This window comes from Enoplosus armatus, chromosome 5 (genome assembly GCF_043641665.1).
Source record: "Enoplosus armatus isolate fEnoArm2 chromosome 5, fEnoArm2.hap1, whole genome shotgun sequence".
In the NCBI taxonomy this organism is placed as follows: domain Eukaryota; kingdom Metazoa; phylum Chordata; class Actinopteri; order Centrarchiformes; family Enoplosidae; genus Enoplosus; species Enoplosus armatus.
The window spans coordinates 22426060-22451942 of NC_092184.1; the positions used below are offsets into that span (position 1 = coordinate 22426060).

The window sequence follows — 25883 nt, forward strand, 5'->3', positions numbered from 1 at the left end:
TACAAAACACAATATTACACATTTTTGCATGTGCCCTGTAATTATGAAATATGTAGGCTACTCTGTGAGTTTAAAGTCATTACCCTAAAAGATATCACAGTATCAACCATCACATTTGAAGATGAAATGGTTCGTGCAGTTTGTAAACGTGCACACTCTTCCTGACCCTGATGTCCGCACTTCCTGCTCTTGTCACTGTCGCTGTCATAAAGGTGAATGTTTAAACCAGAGGCGGCTGCGGCTGGGGGCGTGGTTAGGCCAGGTCACGTGGTTTAGGTGCGGTCAGTCCAGGTTGACTGCGTGCGAGGTTTTTCTCTGCGGTCACTTGTTTGGGGGAAGCGCACGATCAGGAGTCACGATGTCTTTCGATCTGTCGTCAGGTAGGTCCAGACTAACGCTGCCGCTGTTTGGTAGTAATACATTGAATGTTCATGCGTCATGTGTCTCGGTTGACTTCAACAACGTTTTTCAAGTCTCGGTAACTTGAATTGAAAAGCAAAAAGCATTTCACGGCAGCTTAATTAAACATGTAAACAAAGTCCCAGCCAGGTGTATTTTATTTGTAGCTGTACTTTTGCTGTGTCACTCAGATTCGTGGTGACACTAATTCACACTTTTCATATCACATTTATTCTGACCTGATGCTTCAAACCTGCTCAGCGTCTGTCTCTTCTGTGTGTGTGTGTGTGCGTGTGTGCGTGCAGCTATAGGGGGAGGTGAGGAGGTGGTGAAGATGGAGGAGGCTCAAAAGGATGAGTTTCAATGGCCCTGGAAGAAAGGGAAGGACAAGGTAGGAGCTTGGCATGTGTACATTCTAACAAAGATGCTCATAAGAGCTTTTCCAGGTACTGAGAAGCAGAATTTGGCAAAACTGTCTTTTGTGAAAGAACCTACTTGTGATTATAGCTGTTTTCTGACAGCAAGGCCAAGTGGCTCTTGTCAGAGTACATTCCAGGAAAACTGACATCAAAAGGTTGCTTCATCTGTGTCCTTTCGTCCTTTGCAGCCAACACAATTCTCACTCTGCACTGATTACTTATGATGGCTGGACTCAAACACAATCCTTAAGACTAAAAGCAGCACAATCAATGATTTATTCAATGTCAACTTTTGCCATTTTTTAGGATGACTGCAAGGACAAGTCCGACAGTAAGCACAAGTCCGACGGTAAGCACAAGTCTGACTGCAAGGACAAGTCTGAGAAAAAGCACAAGTCCAAGGACGGCAAAGAAGGCAAAGATGGCAAGAAGAAGGACAAGAAGAAGAGGGAGAACAAGGAGGGGAAAAATTCATCCTCATCCTCATCTTCCTCCAGCAGTGATGAGGTAGGCACAGGGCTTTCATTTGTGATATAAAATCGCTTTACTCTAGTGGACTAGGGCCTTGCTGTGTTGGATTTCTGGCACATTGATCACCCCCAGGCCGACTTTTATTACCCCTCAGGGCTCAGTTTGTGAAGGTGTTCTCACGTCACACTGCTGGTCACTCTTCTCAAGACCTTTTAATAGCAACATGCAATGAAATGCAGCCCGACAGGTAACATACCTGTCACACCTCGTTTCAAAGGTTGGTGCATGTTAAACACCCGTAACAGGTCTTGCCTGTTTTAATCGCATCTGACACACCACACCCTCCTGTGTCTTTATGCTGTTTTCACTCATAGCTCATACTGCTGTTAAGTGACTATCTTCTAGATAAACGTGAAGCTTGTTAATCTGCAGCCAGTCTCAGAGCAACCCCTACTGTCTTATCACTCCTCAGCTAAATTCTTTGTAAATGAACTTTGTTTATTCTGGTTTATTCAGAGGAAACAGAACATTTGTGAGAATAATAGGTCTGACATGCAAATGACCAAAGCGAAAGAGGAAATGAGGGTGGGAGAGAAGAGAAACAGGTCAGATAGGGCAGTCATAAAAGAGCTGTTCTTGTCTAATTGCCGCCTTCCATGGAGGCGAACACGCTGTTCTCAGACCTGTCATGGCCTGACTAAAAGTCATAACATTCGTGCTCCAAAAATGAATGTAATTTTGGAGCTTGTTAGGGCTCATGCTGCCACAGCAACACTTCACACATTAAAGATACAGAAGGAGCTGTGGCACTCAAGTTCTTTAATAAATCATGTATCCTTTCTGCAGTAATAGCAGTGTCCTTTCTGTCATTTCAGGAGTGATGCTTCCTGGGGGACCGGACTGCTCTGTTAGTCTCTTATGGTCGTATTGTGTGAGTGTGTGTGTGTGTGGTTGAGTGTGCAAAAGTGTCAACTTTCCTTCTTGTCCTTTCACTGGTGTCACAGAAACATGTTGGCCTTGTGTAAACAACTCTGCTGATTCCAAGAAGTAAACGTTCTGACACCAAACAAAATGCCTGCAGGATGTCGTTTCCCCCCACAAAGCTCTTCAAGTCAAGTAAAGTGTGTTTTCTTCACCACAAGATGGCAGTGTTGTCTATATTTGAGGTCAATCAAAGTTTGAAATAGAGTTTATTTTCAAGATTTATAATTTAACAATTCAAAAACTACAGACAATATTGTTGTTTGTCATTGTAATTTATTGTAAGAAACAGGAATAGATAAATAAATACATTATATTTAATTTAGTCACTTACGTGTCAAATCGTTAAATACCTCTTTTGGACTGAAACTATTAAAAACTGAAAACCTTGGTCCTCAGTGAACGTGTAAAGTGCTTCATTGGACTTGATGACACTATGGACTAGATGTGGACGTATTTAGATCATTTACAGTAAAAGCAGCAATACCACTGTGTACAAATACTCCACTTACACATAAAAGCTCTGCATTCACATTTTTACGTAAAAATACAGATGTTTTATCGTCAATATGTACTCATTATGCAGAAGTACCCTGTTCAGACTTATATTGTTTAATATTATAATACTTAATTGTTTTTACATTCTACATGTATAAGCTGCACTTTAATGTAGCTGATTGGGTGGAGCTAGAGTAAACTATTGCACATCCCGCTGCGTAGTTTATTCTATAGAAATGCATCATATTTGATGAGATAATATATTCTACAAAGTATAACAGTCAGATAAATGTAGCCTAGTGGAGTAAAAAGTACAACCTCTGAAATGTAAGTACAGTGCTGCACTACGTAGTTACTGCCGTGGACACACTGATGAACTTCAACCTGTCAGTATCTCCAGGGATAAAAGTTCCCCTGTGGTCAAATTGAAGCCTGTCAACAGCGTGTCCGGTAACCCAAAGAATACACGATGCAGCACTAAACAAAGGAGCGCCCGTTTACCTGACATCAATATTCAAGTTATCGTGAACTCCAGCCGGGACTGTCAGGAGAAGAGGATTGCAACATTTAGCATTGAGGATCTCCTTCAGGTCTTCTGAATCTTTTATGGGGGTGCAGAAGAAAAAAACCAAAAAGAAAAGTGGAGCGGTTTCAGAAAGGAATCAATAATAAATCAAGCATGCATCTTTCTGAGCTGCAGAAGAAACCCAATTTAACCCATCCATCATGCTCAAACCTTCATTTCATTTGAACGTGAAAGGGAACATTGAATGGAGGAATCGGTGGATGATTTACAAGACGATTCTCGATGAATTGATCTGGTCAGAAGGTACACGTATGAGGTTTCATTAGTGCCAAAACACGTGTCTCTTCAGAATAACATGTTTTCCATCCTTTTTACATATCTCCTTATTGTCTTACTGACTTTGTACATTGCTTCTGTTTGATTTTGTCTCGCTTCTGCCATCTGATGTGACACATCAGGTGTGTCATTTGCATTTGTCCATAGCTTCTGGCAAATGGAAACAACACCAAACCTGAGTCCACATTAAAGAGCAGTCAAGGACATCAGCAACTATCTTGGTATTCGATTAATCCTTTTAGTTGTGTTTTAAGTCAAAATACAAAATATTTTCTGGTTCCAGATTCTCAAGTGTGAGAACCTTTCTTTATCTTATGTGATAGTAAACTGAGTACATTTGGGGTTTGAACTGTTGGTCAGACATAATGTTATTTTGCTGTTTTCTGACATTTTATAAACCTAGCCATTAATCGAGACACTAATTGATAACTGAAAGCAGCCTAAACAATGTTGAAAATAATTGCTAGTTACAGCCCTAAACAGAGCCTCATAAGTAAAAGACAACATCAAACAACGGCAACATACAAAATCCAAAAAAAGGGTATGCATCAGTCCATTTTTGGCACAAACAGGACCTCATACATGTAGTGTCCCAGTAATCATGTTTGGTCTCACACTGTCCCTTTGTGTCTTAGGTTCAGTTTCCTCTGTGCCATGTCTGACACTATAGACTGTGCTTCTCATCCTGCTTTGCATTAACACATCACTACAAAATACCTGTTAATTATTGGAGAAATGACTACAGCTTTAAACGTTGTGCTGCATAAAGCAAATCCTCCCTCGCGTGACTCCAGAGAGCTCCTTCAGATGCACTGTAACACCAAACACTGTGTACCGCTTCAAACTTTTAAGATCTGACTCGGAGCAGTGGATGTTGTTCTCCCTCCAACGCAACTTGCTTGAATGCAAAATCTCAAAAGCTGTGTGACCTTTTCAGAGAGGGAGCTGAGGGTGCATGTGAGAAAAGTTCAGGCAGAAAGAGAAAGTGAGTGAGCGATGAACAAAGAGAGGGATGTGAAGGCCTCGGGGCGCCCTAAGATCTAACTTGCACCTTAATTGTCTGCAGTGACAGCTAAACGTCTGTGAATGTCTGCCAACAGCTTCAGGGCAGAAGAACGACTGGAGGGGTGGATGGACAGATGGATGTATGGGGCACAGCCCCCGTCACGTCTTTTCCTTTGATTTTTTTCCCTTTCTCAAAGTCTAAAAATCAAATTTAGGGAAGAAAAATCTGAAATACTTCAGTCAGAATGTTTCCCTTTTGATGTTTGGATGCTGTTTTTGGCCAACAAACTGCGCTGCGACCAGCTATCCTGTGAGGCAGAAAGGATATAAGCAGCTATAGTGCTGAGATGAGCTCAGTGTGATCAGATCAGAGTGATCACAGGCCTGAGGGCGTTAGATGGAGTCTCCTCAGCTGATTCTTTTAATCACTGAGTAGTTCCTTTAGCCTTCTGTCTCTTCTTAGCCCCCCACCCCCCCCCCCCCGCATGCTGCTCTACATTATGTCAGTGTCTTTATAATTTATCTGCAGCCAGAGTGTACGCCGATATTTACATTACAAATGATGAAAATGACTCAGAGTGTGGGGCCTGATACAGCAGTAACAATCAAGGAGGCTGATGAGTTCGTCACGAACATCTTTTCCACTCAGCAGTATGCAGCCTTGTGATTTACACTAGTGTTCATTTCAATATGGCTTCATCCTTCCCTAAACATAAACCATTCATCAGCAAACACACACACTCACACACACACATGCATGGCATATCATCTTAATGTGTTCATGTTCATATTACTGTTAATGTGTACTGTCCAAATATTTGGACAAATTGTATTTTGATTCTTCAGCAACATTGTTGACACTTTCATGCCAACAATTTGCTTTGGATTACATTGAACTGAATACCAAAGATATTCTACTCTGATCTGTTCTGTTCTGTTCTACTCTGACCTGTTCTGTTCTGTTCTGTTCTACTCTGTTCTGTTCTCTTCTACTCTGTTCTGTTCTACTCTGTTCTACTCTGTTCTGTTCTGTTCTGTTCTGTTCTGTTCTGTTCTATTCTGTTCTGTTCTCTTCTACTCTGTTCTGTTCTACTCTGTTCTACTCTGATCTGTTCTGTTCTGTTCTGTTCTACTCTGTTCTACTCTGTTCTGTTCTGTTCTACTCTGTTCTGTTCTGTTCGGTTCTGTTCAGTTATATTCTGTTCTGGTCTGTTCTATTCTTTTCTGTTCTGTTCTGTTCTATTCTGTTCTGTTCTGTTCTGTTCTGTTCTGTTCTATTCTATTCTATTCTGTTCTGTTCTGTTCTGTTCTGTTCTGTTCTGTTCTACTCTGATCTGTTCTGTTCTGTTCTACTCTGATCTGTTCTGTTCTATTCTGTTCTGTTCTGTTCTACTCTGTTCTGTTCTGTTCTGTTCTGTTCTACTCTGTTCTTATCTGTTCTGTTCTGTTCTACTCTGTTCTGTTCTGTTCGGTTCTGTTCAGTTATATTCTGTTCTGGTCTGTTCTATTCTTTTCTGTTCTGTTCTGTTCTGTTCTATTCTATTCTATTCTATTCTATTCTATTCTGTTCTGTTCTGTTCTGTTCTGTTCTGTTCTACTCTGATCTGTTCTGTTCTGTTCTACTCTGATCTGTTCTGTTCTGTTCGGTTCTGTTCTGTTCTACTCTGTTCTGTTCTGTTCTACTCTGTTCTGTTCTGTTCTGTTCTACTCTGTTCTGTTCTGTTCTGTTCTGTTCTATTCTGTTCAGTTACATTCTGTTCTACTCTGTTCTGTTCTGTTCGGTTCTGTTCAGTTATATTCTGTTCTGGTCTGTTCTATTCTTGTCTATTCTGTTCTGTTCTGTTCTACTCTGTTCTGTTCTGTTCTGTCCTGTTCAGTTATATTCTGTTCTGGTCTGTTCTATTCTTTTCTGTTCTATTCTGTTCTATTCTGCTCTGTTCTGTTCTGTTCTGTTCTATTCTGTTCTATTCTATTCTGTTCTGTTCTGTTCTGTTCTGTTCTGTTCTACTCTGATCTGTTCTGTTCTGTTCTACTCTGATCTGTTCTGTTCTATTCTGTTCTGTTCTTTTCTACTCTGTTCTGCTCTGTTCTGTTCTGTTCTACTCTGATCTGTTCTGTTCTGCTCTGTTCTACTCTGTTCTGTTCTACTCTGTTCTGCTCTGTTCTGTTCTGTTCTGTTCTGCTCTGTTCTGTTCCGTTCTGTTCTACTCTGTTCTGTTCTGTTCTGTTCTGTTCTATTCTATTCTATTCTGTTCTGTTCTGTTCTGTTCTGTTCTGTTCTGCTCTGCTCTGATCTGCTCTGTTCTGTTCTGTTCTGTTCTACTCTGTTCTGTTCTGTTCTGTTCTCTGTTCTGTTCTGTTCTGTTCTGTTCTGTTCTGTTCGGTTCTGTTCTGTTCTACTCTGTTCTGTTCTGTTCTACTCTGTTCTGTTCTGTTCTGTTCTACTCTGTTCTGTTCTGTTCTGTTCTGTTCTGTTCTATTCTGTTCAGTTACATTCTGTTCTACTCTGTTCTGTTCTGTTCGGTTCTGTTCAGTTATATTCTGTTCTGGTCTGTTCTATTCTTGTCTATTCTGTTCTGTTCTGTTCTACTCTGTTCTGTTCTGTTCTGTCCTGTTCAGTTATATTCTGTTCTGTTCAGTTATATTCTATTCTGTTCTGTTCTGTTCTATTCTGTTCTGTTCTGTTCTATTCTGTTCTATTCTGTTCTGTTCTACTCTGTTCTGCTCTGTTCTGTTCTATTCTGTTCTGTTCTGTTCTACTCTGATCTGTTCTGTTCTATTCTGTTCTGTTCTGTTCTGTTCTGTTCTGTTCTATTCTGTTCTGCTCTGTTCTGTTCTGTTCTGTTCTGTTCTGCGCTGATCTGTTCTGTTCTACTCTATTCTGTTCTGTTCTGTTCTGTTCTGTTCTACTCTGTTCTGTTCTGTTCAGAATCAGAATCAGAATCAGAATCAGAAACTGTTTATTGCCAAGTAACATACATTATACATTACAGAATATAAAAGCTAAAATAAGAATAAGAATAAAAATAAAAATAAGATAAGACAAATAACAACAGTGCAGTGACCAGAACAAAGTAAAGTGTCCAGATAAAGTGTCCAGTAGGGGGTGAGTGCGTTAATGTAACGCAGTGGGGACAGGGGTGATGTATGTTAATATAACGTATAGCTTGTGTTTGTGTTCTGGGGGGGGGGTCAGTGAGAGTTTGTCAGGTTGACTGCAGAGGGGAAGAAACTGTTTTTGTGGCGGGAGGTTTTGGTCCTGATGGACCGCAGCCTCCTGCCAGAGGGGAGGGGGTCGAACAGATGGTGTCCGGGGTGGGAGGGGTCGGCAGCGATCTTCCCTGCTCTCCTCAGGGTCCTGGAGGAGTACAGGTCCTGAAGAGATGGGAGGTTGCAGCCGATCACCCTCTCTGCAGAGCGGAGTTCTGTTCTGTTCTACTCTGTTCTGTTCTGCTCTGTTCTGCTCTGTTCTATTCTGTTCTGTTCTGTTCTGTTCTACGCTGATCTGTTCTGTTCTGTTCTACTCTGTTCAGTTATATTCTGTTCTGTTCTGTTCTATTCTATTCTGTTCTATTCTGTTCTGTTCTACTCTGTTCTGTTCTATTCTACTCTGATCTGTTCTGTTCTATTCTGTTTGTTCTGTTCTGTTCTGTTCTGTTCTGTTCTGTTCTACTCTGTTCTGCTCTGTTCTGTTCTGTTCTGTTCTACTCTGTTCTGCGCTGATCTGTTCTGTTCTACTCTATTCTGTTCTGTTCTGTTCTACTCTGTTCTGTTCTGTTCTACTCTAACCTGTTCTGTTCTGTTCTACTCTGTTCTGTTCTGTTGTACTCTGTTCTGTTCTGTTCTACTCTGATCTGTTCTGTTCTGTTCTACTCTGATCTGTTCTGTTCTGTTCTGTTCTACTCTGATCTGTTCTGTTCTGTTCTACTCTGTTCTGTTCTGTTCTACTCTGTTCTGTTCTGTTCTGTTCTACTCTGTTCTGTTCTGTTCTGTTCTACTCTGTTCTGTTCTGTTCTACTCTGATCTGTTCTGTTCTGTTCTGTTCTATTCTGTTCTGTTCTGTTCTACTCTGATCTGCTCTGTTCTATTCTGTTCTGTTCTGTTCTGTTCTACTCTGATCTGTCCTGTTCTGTTCTACTCTGTTCTGTTCTGTTGTACTCTGTTCTGTTCTGTTCTACTCTGATCTGTTCTGTTGTGTTCTGTTCTGTTCTACTCTGTTCTGTTCTGCTCGGTTCTGTTCAGTTATATTCTGTTCTGTTCTGTTCTGTTCTGTTCTATTCTATTCTGTTCTATTCTGTTCTGTTCTGTTCTATTCTGTTCAGTTATATTCTGTTCTGTTCTGTTCTATTCTGTTCTGTTCTGTTCTGTTCTATTCTGTTCTGTTCTGTTCTACTCTGTTCTATTCTGTTCAGTTATATTCTGTTCTGTTCTGTTCTATTCTGTTCTGTTCTGTTCTGTTCTATTCTGTTCTGTTCTACTCTGTTCTGCTCTGTTCTGTTCTGTTCCGTTCTGTTCTGTTCTGTTCTACTCTGATCTGCTCTGTTCTATTCTGTTCTGTTCTGTTCTACTCTGTTCTTTTCTGTTGTACTCTGTTCTGTTCTGTTCTGTTGTACTCTGTTCTGTTCTGTTCTGTTCTACTCTGTTCTGTTCTGTTCTACTCTGTTCTGTTCTGTTCTGTTCTGTTCTGTTCTGTTCTACTCTGTTCTGTTCTGTTCTATTCTGTTCTGTTCTACTCTGTTCTGTTCTGTTCTACTCTGTTCTACTCTGTTCTGTTCTACTCTGTTCTGTTCTATCGGTCGTTCTGTGATCGCACCGCAGGAGGGCACGAACGTCTCTTTCTCTCTCGACTGGCGTCAGCGGTCTCCCGGCAACAGCCGGGCTCGAGCTCATCTCAATCATCCGCTGCTAAACGCCGTCAAGTCGCGCGGACACACTGAGACTGAAACAGGAAGCCAGCTGAATTCCGCCCTGGAAAATAAAAGCACACTGAGTTCAGCTTGGTTTCTCGCAGTCCCATTTACTGTAGTGTTTACTGTACTGTTCAAATAAGCTCAGCATTTCCCTTTATTTCATTGTTTATTATTTTATCTTTAAAATTTTTTATCTTTTATTTTTTTTATTACTATTTTCAACTTTAATTTTCACTGATTTGATACTCAGTTTTTTTCTGGCACATTTCGCTTTACTTTATTGTTATTATATATATAAGTATATATATATACATATATATATATATATATACTTATATATATATTAACTCATTTTAACTTTATTTCTTACTAATTCGATCCTCCTTTCTGGCACATTTCACTTTTCTTTTGTTGTTGAGAAATGACTTCTTTAATGCAGGAAAGTGTGGGGAGCACACATGCACGGAGGAGTGTGCAAGTGGCCCCCCCTGACTGACGGACTGACCCTTTTCAAAACTTTAATTTGCCGTTTCCTCGTCCACGCGCACATTGCATGATATCAACTATCGCTATTCCGAGCTGCTCCATGGGTGTTGTATTTTGAAAAACATAAATCGGAAGTCGTGTTGTTTGCAGTGCTGTGCAGTTTTCTCCCAGGTCCGCTCAGCTGCAGCATATCAGACGAGAAACCATGGAGCGCAACAAGACGCGTTGGAGAGACTCACCAAGCGGACGGGAAAAGTGCCAGTTTGTGATCAGTTTGTAAGTCACTTTCTGCGACAGAGGGCAGATTTCCTTTCACCTGCAGGCGGACATTGAGTTTTTACGAGCGTGCGTAAATCGACTGGAGGGGTCTAGGAAAGCAAATAGTCTTGGAGTGGCCAGCAGCTATCAAAAGGAAGGAGGAGTAAAAAGCGCCCAAAGGAGAGACCAGTGCCAGTTGGATAGAAATGCTCTCTATGTTATTTTTTCCACACATTTGAAAATTTCACGTTGTTTTTTGGGGGGGAAATGTCACCGATGTGCGCTGCGTAAAACCCCGGACTGCTTTCACGTCTCATGCCATTAGACGGAACAGTTACTTTTCTTCAAGGAAACTGTGAGCGGAGCTGAGATTTCCTAAAGAAGCAGGCACTGGGCTAAAACTGAGAAGCAGTCACTGAACAGTTACGCACCATGGTGAAGTTTCATAACTCGGACCTATGGATAGCCTGGATGGTCATTTTCTGCATGGAGGGTAAGTTGTGTCTCACCTGGAAACTTGTGTACATATCACGCACTACAACACTACAAGCACAATGCACCTTGCACTCGGACAGTCCTATAATGTAATAATAATAATAATAATAATAATAATAATAACATGTTACAGGGAAAATGTTTCAAAAGGCTTACATATTTCCTCTCACGTGTACAAACCATAATACCTCTGCATCAGTGCTGCAAAAACAGATGTATCTGGAATTAAATTGTGCCACGGGCTCAACCTCTCCTCTCCAAGAGCGCGTGCCACAGCCATTTCAGCCCCCCCCCTCCGCCGCCTCCCCTCCTTAATACTGTATGTTTGGATCAGGCTGACAAATCCCCGGCATTTCCACAAAAACTAAAGCACCGATTTAGGAGGACTTTTCCCCGGTAGTCGCCATGTCATCTCTCCCTAAAGCACTTTTGATTGTGCACATCTTATCCATAATGCGCTCTGATATCGCTTTTACGCGTCTTATGCAACATGAGGTCTAAAATTACTGCTTTTTAAAAACAAATAAAAACACGCAACCACCACCGATACACACTAAAACGTGGTACGGTAGTGGGAGAGTGTGTGTTTAGAAATAGAAACGGAGCAGACGGCGGAGGGTTGCGCTGGTACCCGCCCGGTTAACGAGAAGCATGGAGACCAGGCAGCACAGGAGAGCATGCAACCCCAAAGGAAAATCCCTATAAATTCCTATAAGTCTCCTATGGAGAATTGTACTGTGTGTGTGTGTGTGTGTGTGTGTGTGTGTGTAGCCCTAAATAGCAAGTTTGTTGACCTGATCTTACTTCTTAGTCCAGTTGTGTTGGGAGTGCATGCAAGTTTAGTGAGTTTGTCACACTTTATTTTGGCTCCTTGCTGAATATTATAGTATCCATGAAATATTGAAAATGAGAATTTAAATCTGTGAGTGACATTTGCACTTGGGGAATAACATTACTGATTGAAAATAATAAAAATACCATTAAAGAAAAGATTAATTTGTAAATGTATTCATGCAAATATGATGTTGGCTAATGAATAAAGATGTTTAAAATGCATCATGAGGCTGTTAAATAGCTGTACGTTAAAAATCCCTGAAATAATCTGAACTGTTCTTTCACATAATGTCCAAACTTTATCAGAAAAATAGCAAAGCAGAGCAGAAAAATGTTAGAAAATGCCAACCAAGTCCCCTTGGAGCCTCATGTCAGGACACCAAAGAGCGTTTACACTGAACCATGCAGACACACACACACACACACACACACACACACACACACACACCGGCCTGACATGTCAATTTGGACAGAACAATTGTGTGAGATTGAATTTAGTCCTGATTGCTCAGGTGTTTCACTCCGCTGCTCACTTATTTATCTGTATACCTCTGCAGTGAGTGGATGTATGGTGTCTTGTCAGCTTTACTCAGGGTTACACACACACACACACACACATGCACTCAAGCTTATTTGATTTGATCAGTCTGACCCTTTGTCTGATGACATGGTTTGAAATAAAATTGTGGATTGTGACCATTTGTGATTCACATGTCCATCCAATTCAAAAAACCTCAGCCGCCGCAATGAGTGAAAGTCTACAAATGACCGTACAGAAAGACCAAGAGCTCAGCAGCTCTATTATCAAGCCAACTTGTTCAGAAAGAAGCTGCATTCGCTGGACCGTTTTTCTCCTCTCCTCTTGCGTCTTGGTGGGGAGCTGCCAGTGTTTCTATAAATAAATTCTGATGCAGCAAAGTCGGTATTGATTGTGGTTGCTTGTTTTGGCTGTGTGAACTGACCTCCACTTTTTACATGTCAGACATTGTCACTAGATTGATCTGATCTGTTCATCATGTTAGCGGACACCGGATTGTTTTGGGTTAGGCCTGAATAGTTTCACTTTTATCTCGCATTTCTAACAAAATCTCGGACATCTTTGTTATAAAAACCTGTGCTTTTTGGCTTGAATGCCATGTACACGCCATCCAGTTGGTGCCTATAGCTGTGGACGTGCACTAAACAGTTAAAAAGAAACGAAAAGAGGGAAGTTTTGAAAAGTAGAAAACTGTGAGCAACTATGACAGGAGGAAGTAAAATTCATAAGTGACTTGGACAGGCGTCAGCCACGGCCAAGTTCGTAGCGGGGCCTTTCGCAGATGCAGCATTAGTTAGAGGACATGTCATGTCCTTCTTCAGCCATCAACCCTCCCCAGTTACACATAAATATTGTATCCTCTCTTCTCAATTAGAAACAGGCATCTTACAGCTACACAGTTAAGAAAAGTTGGGCTGTTCAGATCTGCAGTGCTTAAAACCTTTGAAGAAAGTTTGTAAAAGTTAGAAGAATAAACAGTAGAGGCTTTATGCTAATAAACTGATTGGTTTAGCTGTTGTCACAACGAATCCCCCTGGCAATACCAAGACAGAGCTGCTCTGTCCATGCCCCGATTTAATGATTCACCCAGAACAACCCTCGAGGGGGTGGCAGGGACCGATCCGGAGGTCCAGTCAATTCAACAAATTAAATCCAAGCGGTGGCGGTGGCTCTGAACTAGTGTTGTTTGTTTTGGTTGTCTGAATAATAGATCTTATAGAACATTTCACATTTGCGTACTGTGAAATGTTCAGATTAGCCTCCAGGCTTCCATCCCACCGTCCTGTATGTCTGAAATGAAGAGTCCAGTGAGGACGAGGAGCACTCAAGCATTAAAAGAAAAAAAAAAGACAACATGTGAGTGTTTCTTAAAATCATTGACATTCAGGGCATTCATGTCAGCATCAAAGCTGAACCTAGACCAGTTCTCTTCTCCACTTTCTCTGTGAGCTTGTTAACCTCCTCTGCTCAAAGTAATGAAATAACATAGCAAGGCCCGGTCTGTTTGTTGTTTACTCCCTGGCTCAGTTTGATGATTTCACTTGAATCAATTCGTCATTCAAATATGATTCATGATTTGCAGGTCGAAAGGCATCGGTAGAAAAGCTGTTTCAAAACCTACATTCAGTAACTATCATACAATGTACAGCAGGTTCAATGATGCATCTGCAAATCACCAGAACCATGTTTACCGGTGTGTTTCTATTGCCTCTTCAAATCTGCTGCTCACTTCATTTTTCAATATGATGAGAGATGAGACAGAGCAGAGTGGCAAGAGCTTTGAAAAGATAAAAAATGTAAAAGAGGTGGAGAGAGCTGCACGGCTCAGCAGGCCGTTTAAACCTACTCTCAGTTTTTGTAACCACAGGTGATCTTCAGCAGTTTTTCTTTTTTAAATGTACTGTACTGTAATGCACCTGGCATTTAACTTAGAGCATGCCTAATGCAGAATGCATATGATAAAAAAATCCCGTCTGTGTCAGTTTTATCTGATAAGTAGTGTGTTTTTTTTCCCCCTCCTCTTTCCGCCTGCTGCTAAAAAGGAGCAGCTGGAACAAGAGTGTTGGACAGATGGAACTTTCCACCTCGATTATTTTTCTCACTAAAAATAACCTCTCAAAAAATTAAAAGACCTCTGGGACCGCTTGCAAAGTGCATGTGCGTGCGTATGTGTGTGTATGTTTGAGCGACAGTGGCGCAGAGAACTTCAGACGACGGGGTCCTCAGATGATGGCGGCAGTGGCCATCCTGGGAGTGTGAATGAATAAATGATGGGCAGATATTTGGAGGAGAGTGAGCGCAGCGTTCGCCCTGTCCCTCGGTCTCTTAAGCACACATTAAACTAGGCCCCACAGAGTCCACAGGCTGCTCTGCTGCACGGCAGTTGGCCAAGCATCTGGGGCAAACATCTGATGTGGTCAGTTCACAGAGTTTTGGGGGTTTGGGGCTTTGAGGTTTTTGGGTTGGTTGTACCTTTAATCAGAGTGGCAAATGAGGGAATCATGAGTGAATCATGAGCGCGTATGGAGCACGGTGATGTTGCTGATGCCGAACTGTTGTCAGTTATGTTTTTAACTGCATTTGGGTGAGATGATTAAAAAGGGTGTTGGGGAAGCAGGGTTTCACTTATCGTAACAGAAGCTCATCCGGCAGTACACTTGTCAAACTTGTTTTAGATTCAGGTTTGTCATCGATAACGCTTGGCAAACACTTTGCTTTCCAGTGGAAGTTCATTCATTTTAGATGAGCGACTGTCACTGCTGCATCAATCGGCGCAGAGGAATTGTGTGAATGATGCATCTCAACTGTCATTTTGTGACACGCAAGACATTTAAGACATTTCATCAGCAAGTCAAAGTTGCAATGAAAGTCTGTGTTGCAGTACCGCAGTAACCAGTTTCATCCCAGTATGCTTGAGCCACAAGATCATCGCAAGCAAGATAGCTTCTCTATGGATTAAGTGTGATAATTGCACCGTTAAGAACCTACAAAAGGTAGCACCCCCACTCACCACAGTCCTGCAACAGTGCTTTGTACATTTAGTGCAGAGAGGAAGGTAAAATTCAAAAAGCCCCCAAAAAAATCCACCACAAAACAGTGTATACAACAGAGTCTTGGTCCGTAACATACTGTGACTGATTGTACCATTCGGATGAGACCATCTTTTAACTTGATTTTCCTTCCCACTGTGTGTGTGTGTGTGTGTGTGTGTGTGAGGAGCCCTGGGCTTATACATATTTAAAGTGGATGTCTTCCTCATGTCGTGGCAACCTGAAGATCTCCTCCTTGAAATGAGCAGTTTTGCTTTGCTGGCTCTTGAGGTTTGACAGGACCTTTGCTGACAGGACTCCCCCATCACATCAGAAACTCCAGAGCAGACAAAACACTAAGGTGGCCTTATAAATACAGTTTTGATTTGAAAAAAGCTTTGACAAATGCTCAACACATGACCACCAATACGTTTTAGTTGGCTGTTTACTTACATAGCAAATTCAAACAAGCTTCAAGTCGTGGTTACCAGTACAAGTTTAGTCGTTGCTTACTGTCAGTGATAGTTCCAAAAGCTCAGCATGAACAAAGAGAGTGAAAAAAAAAGTCTCTTCAATCCAATAAATCAGAGCAAAGTCATGAGTGTGAGTCAGCACTCTGCAGTCACAAACTGGGGTTTTCCACAGACTTTGCTCAAACAGAATAATTATTGTTTCTTTGCAGACTCTAGCACAGGATCCTGCGTAATATCACATCTGTCTTACCAAAATTACCAATTTGAACTGGTTTTAAAACAGTAATCCGACTGCAAATCTAACAGTTTATGAACAGAAATCCCATTCATCTCATAAGGCCACCCTCTGCACATGAATAAAAGTCTGTCCTTACTTTTTTTATCCTCACAAACATGATAAAAAACAGTGCTGTTCTCTCTATCTTCAGGGCACCCGCTCAAACTTTCAACGTTGCAACAATCAATGTTAATTGACTTATATTTTACAAAAGCCGCCCTACACCATTCACTTCCTTGTGTGTGTGATATATTGCGGCTCTCAATCAGTGTCTGCCAGAGGGTCGTTAAGTTGATCTCTGGTATTACCAAGAATAGTCGCTGTGTTTATCATTGTAAGCCTTTATGGGCTCGGATCAATGGCGAAGGAAATTCTCCTGAGTACACATTATTCCCACAAGTGTGTGCTAACAGGCAGTGAGTGTGTGTGTGTGTGTGGGTGTGTGTGTCTGGGCCCACATATTCCCTCAGCAAATAAATTAAAGTGGATCCCAAAGGATCAAGGTTTCCCCCGGACTGTAATGACCTCATCAGTTTGATCAACCAATCGCAAAATCTCCAGGTGCCAGACAGTCAGATTGTCTGGTAGGTTCATTAGGCAGATCCACGCTCTCCAGTCAGCTCAATGTTAAGATGCAAGGACACTCTCTTCAGTCTGTTTTGACTTGGTCAGTCACACCTTTTGGAAAGAAACTGAGAAATCATCATATTTCAAAAACTTAATGTGCACAGCTAAACTGTTCAAAGCCTAGACGGTAAAATTGGCTGAATGGTTTTGATAAATTATTACCCCAAATTAGTAATTCATACCCTCAAATTACTTAATTTGTTCCCTAGAATTGATAATCCATTGCCTGAAATTGTGAAATCATGTTCTTGGGTTACAGGGATTGGGACAGGAATTAATTAAGTAATTTAAGTTCCCAACAGATCAATTTCTGGAAACAAATTAAGCAATTTGATGGAGCAAATAATGAAATCTAGGGCCCAAATTGCTAAATTGCTAAATTTGAGCAAATTATTTCTCAAACGTTTTACCCCTTGACACCCACCTGGCCCATTAAATTGGACTTGGATGCGATGAGAAAATATGATGATGATGATGATGTGGTCATTCATCTGACACAACAGCCGCTACATTCACTACAGTGTCTAGAACAATAGAAAAAACAAATATCACACTGCTTCTGCAGAGGAGGCAAGCAGTCTATAATGACAGAGCTCCATGAAATGTTGCAGTGGGAGCTCCAGGCCCAGAGGAAGGACGCAGATTCAGCTGTGGGCGGTTTTAGGTCAGAGTTTCCTGACACGAGTAAGTCCTGAAGCAAAGACTATATATAGGTATTTTTAACTATACTCCCTGGAGTACTGTGGCCTCGCATCGCTAATTTGAAATTGATTGTTAATTGATCCACACAACGACTAAATGACCTTACAGAACTTGATGAACCCAGCGGCTGAACTAGCTGGTGTCACGCTGAGAGATGATTTGGATCCTGTGACCTGCTTTGAGTGCATGGTGGTCCATTGAGATGTCTTGACCAGATAATTGCGCAGGCTCTAAAAATACACTGTGGATAATTTCATATTCTAGAGGAATGTAATTTTGTAAATTGCTCACTGTTGCACACGATGGGTTGTCTGTGCTCTTCTGTAATGGTGCCTGACTGAGAGCACCTATAGAAATTACTTCTCTGAGTTTTTAAAAGCTCAGAGGATCAGAGGTCTCAGACGTGATGTGGTTTCAAAGAACTAGCCAGCAGCATGTTAGTTTAGTGCAATCCTTTAGCTTTCAAACACAATGCGGTCGGGGTGTTGCCGTTCATTCGATTCCCTGACCAATCACTAGAGACCAACATATCCGTCTGAATCTAACGTAATTTTAAGTTGACACTGATGCGCAGCCATGCCAACATACTGGTTTTAAGAGTGGAGCGGAGCGAAGGTCTGGACCCAGCCAACATACTGGTTTTAAGAGTGGAGCGGAGCGAAGTAAAAACAAACTACGATGTCAGGCGATATTGAGAAGACTTGCCGTCTATGTAAAATACATTTGCAGCGTCTATGTTGTTTAAAGTGGTCACCATTGTTGTTATTACTCCTCCTCGATTTCGGCGCACAGCTTGAAAACAGCTTGACGACGGCATTAGTCCCGCCCATGGCGCTGATTGGCTCGGTGGAGTGGGCGGATGCGAAGGTCTGGACCCAGGCAAGTCAGGGTGAGACCCGATGGACTGAACTTGAAACCCTCTGCCGGTTGTCCTGATGTGGGTGTCAGGCTGACACTCACATCTGCTAATGGAGTGAAAAGAGGAGAGAATAAAGGGGAACAAAGTGAAAAAGGGGACAGATTCTCCTGCATTAAATATGCCCAGGGCTTTTCACAGCCATAGGTAATTCATAAACTGGCTGTTGGGGTAAAACACTGCTGTTTTATTCGTGCCTTTGCTCTTTTAATCTAGTTCAATGTCTCTGCTCTCAAAGTCTATTAACAAGAAACACATTTCCGAAGGCAGCAGGTCGGTTAATGGTACATTTTGGTTTTGACCATTGCGCTCACCGAGTTAAATGCTGAGATCTGGGAACATGACGACATAGCTGAAGCACATACTGTATATGATGTGTAAAATAATACCAAATCTGAAATACAGCCACATATCTCTGTCAAAGATCAATAGCTGTGATCAATTGGACTGGACTAAATTGGATTAAGTTCCTAAAGGAAGAACTCAAGCGCCTGATTGGGCTGTTTGTCTGTTTACTTTTTCCTCACTTGTAAAAACTCAAAAGATTTTCTTTTTTAACCAACAGTCTTTATTTCTGGCCCGCACTTTGACCTACTGCACTTAGAGCTCGTTCTTTGATGCAGCAATGTCCCTGTGTTTCTTAGACCCAAGTTGTAATAAACAACAATGAAAAAAATCAAATGTCTGGACAATAAAAACACAAGAAGTTCCAATAAAGCCAACTGTAGTATCCGAACAGCTGACCTCACGCAGCCTATTGCTCCTATTGCACCACTACAATCTGGTTAGTAAGGACACTGAAATGAAACGTCCCTGCAGGAGTGGAAGGTGAGCTCTTGGTGTGACACAGTTTGGCTCTCAGTAAATGTGTGTTAACTGCCTGAGTTGCTCCCTGTAGGAAAGGTTGTGCAGCAGCTCTCCGTACACTTTCATTATTAGTCCCTCTTTTGTACAGCACCCCGGAGCCACACTCTCTCACTAGTGTTGTTCTCCTGCGCTCTCAGGGGTCCTTCTTTTAAAACACATAGGTCCAACTTCACGTTCTCTCTTTACCATGACCTATATCTATCCTCCTTGCACCCTTTGTATTTAAGTCTGCTGCTTTGCTTCTCTTTACATCACTCTGTTTTCCAATTTCTCTTCCATTCACCGTCTCTCTTTTTCACTCTGCATTTCCCTCTGTGCCTCTCTTTCACACACTCTAAATTTCTCTTTCTCCACGCTCCCACACACTCCGTCGCCACACAAATGACTGGGGTGAGGATGAGACTGAAAAGTGGTCCCCGCTTGTTCTGTCCTTGCAGACAACGAATGAGCATGTCAAATCTGATGCATGTGAACAGCCAGGAAGAATGGAGCGTTAAGGCACACAGTGAGAGAGAGGCAGAGACAGAGAGAGTTAGAGAGAGAGAGAGGGAGAGAGGGAGGCAAGCAGGAGAGATCCCATCTGTGCATTGTTACAGCAGACTTCACCTTAACATTGTCGCTGTTGTATCCAATAGAACAGGAGGGGGCACAGGTGGGACTTTGACAAACTGGGGAACACGCACTTACACAGTTTATGAGTGCACACATTCAGATGCACTTCCAAAGAAGAATTCGCAGACAAACGTTTGCAATACGTGCACATGCCTACACAAACGTATTCAAAAACACTCTTCGTTGGCCATTTGTGTGCGTACAAGAGCGGAGATGCTCATGCACACACAGAGACACCTGAGGCCTAAAACACCTTTTTACAGTTGTGTTTCTCTTTGCTTTGCTTGAAATAGGATTGCTTTGTCTTTACACTTGAACTCTGCATGTGCAGCCTCTTCAGGAGTGTTCAGTGTTTTTTTTTTGTGTGTGTGTGGGGGGGGGGACTCATTATTAAAATTTTCGGTTAAAAAAATCAATAATTTATTTGTGTTCGTTCAAAAAAATAAATAACACAAAATGCAATCAGCCAGCTGAGGCGAAAAAGGAGCATTCCTGATATTTCACATGTTGGTTTAGCTTGATGACCGCCACTAAAACTTGTTGAGAGCATACTTTTTCTTAAACTTTAATGGTTGAATGAAAAATAGAAGATAGGTTTTCTTACATCCTGCTTCTCGTGGTGACCACATAGCCGGTGTTAGTCTAACAAGAATATAAAGGGCATGGATATCAGGGGGCACCATATGCTGCTGTGCCCCTTCAACCCTTAATCCATGCCTCTACTGTCTTATCTAGTCGCCCTCCCTGACAGCCTGGAGAGTGGTGGTGGGGGCAGGGAAACACTGTCCAGTACGCTGCACACTGCTTTGTATTTGTAATGTGCTCAATATGCAAATCCATTCGACCCTAGATAGTTTTGCCAGAATATGAAAGGCCAAATTCACCATCACACACACACACACACAGACACACACACAGACACATGTTAAGGCATAGATGTACCTACCCACCCACACATAATGACACACACACACACACACACAAAGATCCTTCACCCCACCCTCCCACACGCATTAATTTCACGAGGATATTGCACAGACTTAACTGATAATGCCAGATAGTAGTATTGTCACAAACCCCACTGACACACTATGTGTGTGTGTTAGTGTGTTTGTGTCCTATTTGTCCACTATCCCACAAAAAACCTTTTAAGTAGATCCCAGCTATTGGAGGAGCTTTAAATAAGTATAACACAATAATGGAATGTCTGTCCATGCACGTTTGTCCCACATCGACATCGACTGTGGTAGAGACACAGAGGCACTCTATGAAGGAAGCCAACCTTGGTGAAATACACTGACACTGACTTTGTTATGACACCCTTAAAATAAGATAAACTGTTCTGTGAATAAAGTATACACTTCAAGATACAGCCAGCACTTTCAGGACCCTGATAGCGTGCTAATGGGAAAACATACCAAGTAAAATGACTAGCTAACACATCTTTTGTACACTTAATAAAGCCTTCCTCAACTTGCTTCTTATATGGACATAACAATGGCATTATTAATGGCAAAATCAACATGGCCGGTCTATTTCAGTGAATGATTTGGTTTAATACTTAAGTGCATAGTAATATTAATGTACAGTACAGTTGTGTTATGGAACATCTTAGCATTAGCATAAAGCAACGTCTCTCAGAAAGTGAAGAGAAACAGGTGATGTGGGTGTAACGTCTTGACTTCACATATAAGAGAAACTGAAGTGAGGTGAACGGGATGTGCTGTTTGCTTCTTTCAGCAGAACAGAGATTTGGTTCATAATAGATTAATCGTTTGATTGCTTGTGGAAACTACATCCATCCACACACAGTATCCCAAACCTTCTGTAATTTGGGACTCTAAATTCATTAGTGCCCAAATAAACCTTTAATTTGTTGAATTCACACGCAGCTTCCTTTTCCTAATTTTGATATCTGTTTTCCTCTCAGAACTTTTGCCTTTTTCCCCTCTCTGCTGTAGTTATATTATCACCAAATGAAACCCTCCTTGTTGCTTTTACATGACTGAGGAGGCTGTGACTTGCTCACTTGCCTCCTCTGATGAGCCGCAGCTGCTGATCCGTACCCAGCTTGTCTGCTAAGAGGTGATTTGTGAATATGGAACAATGTGTAAACTATTGAGCCAAGGCCCAAATCATCTGCTAAGACGGGCTTTGCTTCAGATTATGTCTGCCATTTGGTCTGTGACCCTGGCTTATAGATTTTAGATAGCTTTGGCTTTATTTGATCAGTTCAGTGACACACGAGACCTCGTGTGGGAATACATGTATACACACACTCAAAGGTTGGACATAGACACAGGCAAGCTGTGCTTTTACACCAATGTACTGCATGCAAACTTCTGTTGATATCCATGTACTTGTCTTTCTTTTTCCATTTTTACACATTGCTGTTGCTCCTCATGATTTCTCAGGACATTTTCTAAATTAAAATCCACTTGGAGATGTGTGCCAAGAAGGAGTTGAATGTATGTCTCTGCAGCGATGCCCATAGCAGGTTCATTATAGAGCAGAGAGAGGTCCAGCTCTGTTGAGTGATAGTTGGGTGAAGGTCAAGTCAGGTTAATTTACATAGCCCTTCACCTTAACAATGTCTCAAAGGACTTTGCATCCACTGCGGGGGTAAGACCATTGTTTATGATAGTGTCTGGACCAGCAGAGACACAAACACACTTGAAGCAGACATGTTTAACTCATACACACAGCAGACAGGAAGTGAGTGTAATGATGCAGCAACAAAAAGGCAGCTCTGGACTTGGTTCTGGTTGCTAATACTCTTTAAATTAAATCAAAAGAGTGGCTTTCCCAAGATAAATAGTGGATTGGATTTGAAGATTTACACAGGTTTATCTTGCTGGGGGGATGGCGGTTCTGAAGTGTAGCTTGGTAGGAAACGCTCTGCTGCCTGCTAATTTCCTCTTGATAGTCGGTGACAGTCTGCCAGCCAGCACCCTGTGATCGGAAGGTGTGACAGGGTACATAGGGGATGGTGAGATCAGATAAATATGATTGCGTGAGCTTATTTGCTATTTATATGCTAGCAGAAGCTACAGTATTTGAGATCAGATCTGGCTCGAACTGGGAGCCAGTTAAGGGAGGCCAGAAGGTTTTTTAATACACGTGATTGTTAGCCAGGAATATGTGGCATGGGAATGCATGAATGTTGATTTAACAACATCAGCTAAATTTAGCAGAGAATGTAATTATGTGACATTGCAAAATTTATTTTCATCAACATGTAAACATGTAAATAGAAAATAGCAATGGGCCTAGGATTGAACCTTGTGGCACATCCATGTTTTCTTATCAGAACGATTAAACATTAGTGAGGTATCAACAATTTTAAGAAAAATCAAGAAAATCTGGAATCTTAACTAAGCTTTAAATCATTTACGGCCTTTGTAAGAATGATCTTGGCACTAGGATTGTAGGCGTGACTTAAATTGTCTTCTCTTAGTTGAGCAGTGACTTTTCTGTCAAGGAATTCAAAATGAAAGAGATGTTTTTCAATAGCTCGTCAATTATCAAGATACGAGGAACAAAGTGAAAATCATTAGAAATGATTCTAAATGGATTCCTAAAGGAAAATGAAGTGTGAATGTGTGTGCTGTGCAGAGATCAAGATGGTTGAAAACGGTGGTAGTATGCTTTTGTCCTGCTGTTCCTACAAATTGAGTCTCCTGTGGTTATTTGTTTATTGTCAACTGCTCCCATATACATACACACACATGTAGGCTCACACACATGCACACATGCAAAGATGTACACATCCACACAATGTCAAACAATCCAATTAGCTACCATCTAGTCAATTGGGGTAATTACCCAGAGACTATTACGTCGTTTTCTCCCTGTGCACTATCACAACTGTAATTATTGCAAAGCAACAATGATGTGCAATTACAGTTCTCTGTCATTGCTCCGTGGTGATGTGATGTCAGTACAAATGGCAGAAGGGTGAGCTGGGATGATAGAGAATTGCACTATATAATATTGATAGAAACTGCAGGGTGGGGAAAAGGGGCGAGCTCAGTCAGAGAGAGCATGACAAAGAGGACCTGAGAGTCGAAGTCTAACTCTTCATAAACATATCTCATAATCAATGGCAGAATATCAAGTGATCCATCTTCTCTGGCCTGTAAACGGTTGACATTTTCCCTTTATTAAAACTGTGAGATGCTACGCAGGGTTTTAACGATGACATGAGATGATCAATGACTCCATTGTACTCGGCTAGAGTGTGCTTTATTAACATGGGACATTGTCCCGTTTCAGAACGATTTCTCCGTATTTAGAGGATGATTTCCCTATTGGAATTTGGGTCTCCGATGGTCAGCGTTGAATGTGTGGCTCTTCCTCTTTTGTGCATTGTAATTAAGCAGAATAGGGCTACGTAATGCTTGGAGAGTGGGTGTGAGACGGAGAGAGATAGAAACAGAAAGAGATGTAGCTTGTCTTTATTACTGTACCACTTGGTGATGAGAGAGATGTGGAGACGTGTGTTGCGTATTAGAGCACAATGGAAAAAATTACTCTTTGTTAAAATGAGGATGGTCTAGAATAGGAGGGCCCATTGAGACTGCCATCAGTGTGCCTGCACAGCCACATGAGACGCTATTCACCATTGTTATAATAAAACACTGTCAGATAAAAGCTCATGAATACAGGTTGCGCAGAAGAGCTGAAGCAGCCACTCTGTAACAGATTACACCGCTGCCACGCACAGCGGGGAGAAAAAAATGACACCGGTTTTAATTAATCCATGTTTAAATTAGGATGAAAAATTAATACTGTGAATTGATCGTGCAGATGAGATGAGGCGTATATGATACAGTGTTTCATAGCTGGTTATCTAAACATCACAGACACGCAGGGTTTCAAGGAACGTGAGTGGGAGAATAACTGAGACCAGTTGACTGCGGATGGAGAGGTGAAAGTGAAGCTGAGAGAGCAAATCAGCCACACAGGAAGATTTCACACCTGGTTCAACAGTTGATCTGAGGCTGAGGCCGAAACCTGAGACTGAGGGAGGAGATTTAGGACTCAGGATGGGTGAAGAGGGCAGGAAAGTGCAGGCTGAGTGGACTGGTCTCCAGGCTGCAACCTTGTCTCCAAGAAATTACATTTATATACTACTATTTTTTGGTAGTTATGTCTTGAAGGAGACATTTTTTCATATTACTGCCAGTATTATGTTAGGTGGGAAAGGTTTTCCCATGAAATGCTACGTTGCTACTGCACGGACCTCAAAGGTAGGTGGTCTGGTTGGATGGTGGGTGTACAACATGCAGGACTGTGACACTGGGGACCGGGGTTCATGTCCTGACTCCTGAGAACAGATAGTGGAGGAAAAACAAACAAGATACGTTGAACATTTTGCAAAACAAAATGTTGATAAAGACATAATGCAGGCAGCGCAGCATTTTCTTTAAAAACTGCTGTTATAAATGAGTAGGGTTAGGGGGTTAGGGGTTAGTTAAAAATGTAATTTCTAGGTGACAGGGTTGCATGCTGAGACTAGAGAGAGAGAACTGGGACCAAACTGGAGTGAGGTGACAACAGAAGGAAAACATAGAAGAAGTTGGAAAATTAGAGGAAGGAGAGGAGAAAGAGAAGAGTCTAAAGAAATAAGAGGAAAAAACAAGAATGAAGTGAAGAAAGGAGGCTGATATAACAACCTCATACACCTTCGGTTATCTGTTCAATGTGCACCTAAATTCATTTTTGCTCTCTGCTGCTGTATTACTGTGGTAGCTGTTATCCGGTCATTAAGTCTCCTCTCCTCGCCTCTCCTCTCCTCCTCCCTTCAACATAAAAAACATCTGGAGCTCACCATAGCCTAAATCCCTTCTCTTAAACCATTTAACACTTGTTTGCTTCGTGCCATCCCTCGATCTTCCGCTTTCTGTTCAGAGGGCTCTCAGCATCCCAAATGCTTGATTTCCCCTCTTTTCAGATCCGTTCTTTCTTCCCAGCTTGGGGAGTTGTGAATGAATATGAAAAAAAATATATACAAAAAATCTTTATTTTTACAGTTCATTTGCACTGCATATTGTCTCCCTAGCCTGGTGGAGACTCAGGTGGGCATGAGTATTAATAGCTTCCCTCGTTTGTGACGTCAGCTGAAATCACACATGCGCCTCTTAACGCTCAGAGGTGTTTTATGTTAGTTAGGCACATCACTCTGAGCCGTTATGTCAGTGCTGTAAAACACTTGTCAGTAT

The 25883-nt window shown here is 41.7% G+C and overlaps 2 protein-coding genes across 2 annotated transcripts in view; both read left to right on the forward strand.

The window, feature by feature from the left end:
- The first annotated feature begins 267 nt into the window (after positions 1-267).
- On the forward strand, positions 268-2430 carry LOC139285586 (uncharacterized protein DDB_G0288629). Its single transcript, XM_070906174.1, has 4 exons — positions 268-380; positions 705-790; positions 1125-1325; positions 2165-2430. Exons 1-4 carry the CDS (start codon positions 359-361, stop codon positions 2168-2170), a joined length of 315 nt encoding a protein of 104 aa, XP_070762275.1. The 5' UTR covers positions 268-358; the 3' UTR covers positions 2171-2430.
- Positions 2431-10721: 8291 nt separating this feature from the next.
- Positions 10722-25883, forward strand: part of igsf11 (immunoglobulin superfamily member 11) — an 89083-nt gene continuing 73921 nt past the window's right edge. The window contains exon 1 of the mRNA XM_070906345.1: positions 10722-10782. Coding sequence (XP_070762446.1) covers positions 10722-10782 — 61 coding nt within the window. The remainder of the gene's footprint in view (positions 10783-25883) is intronic.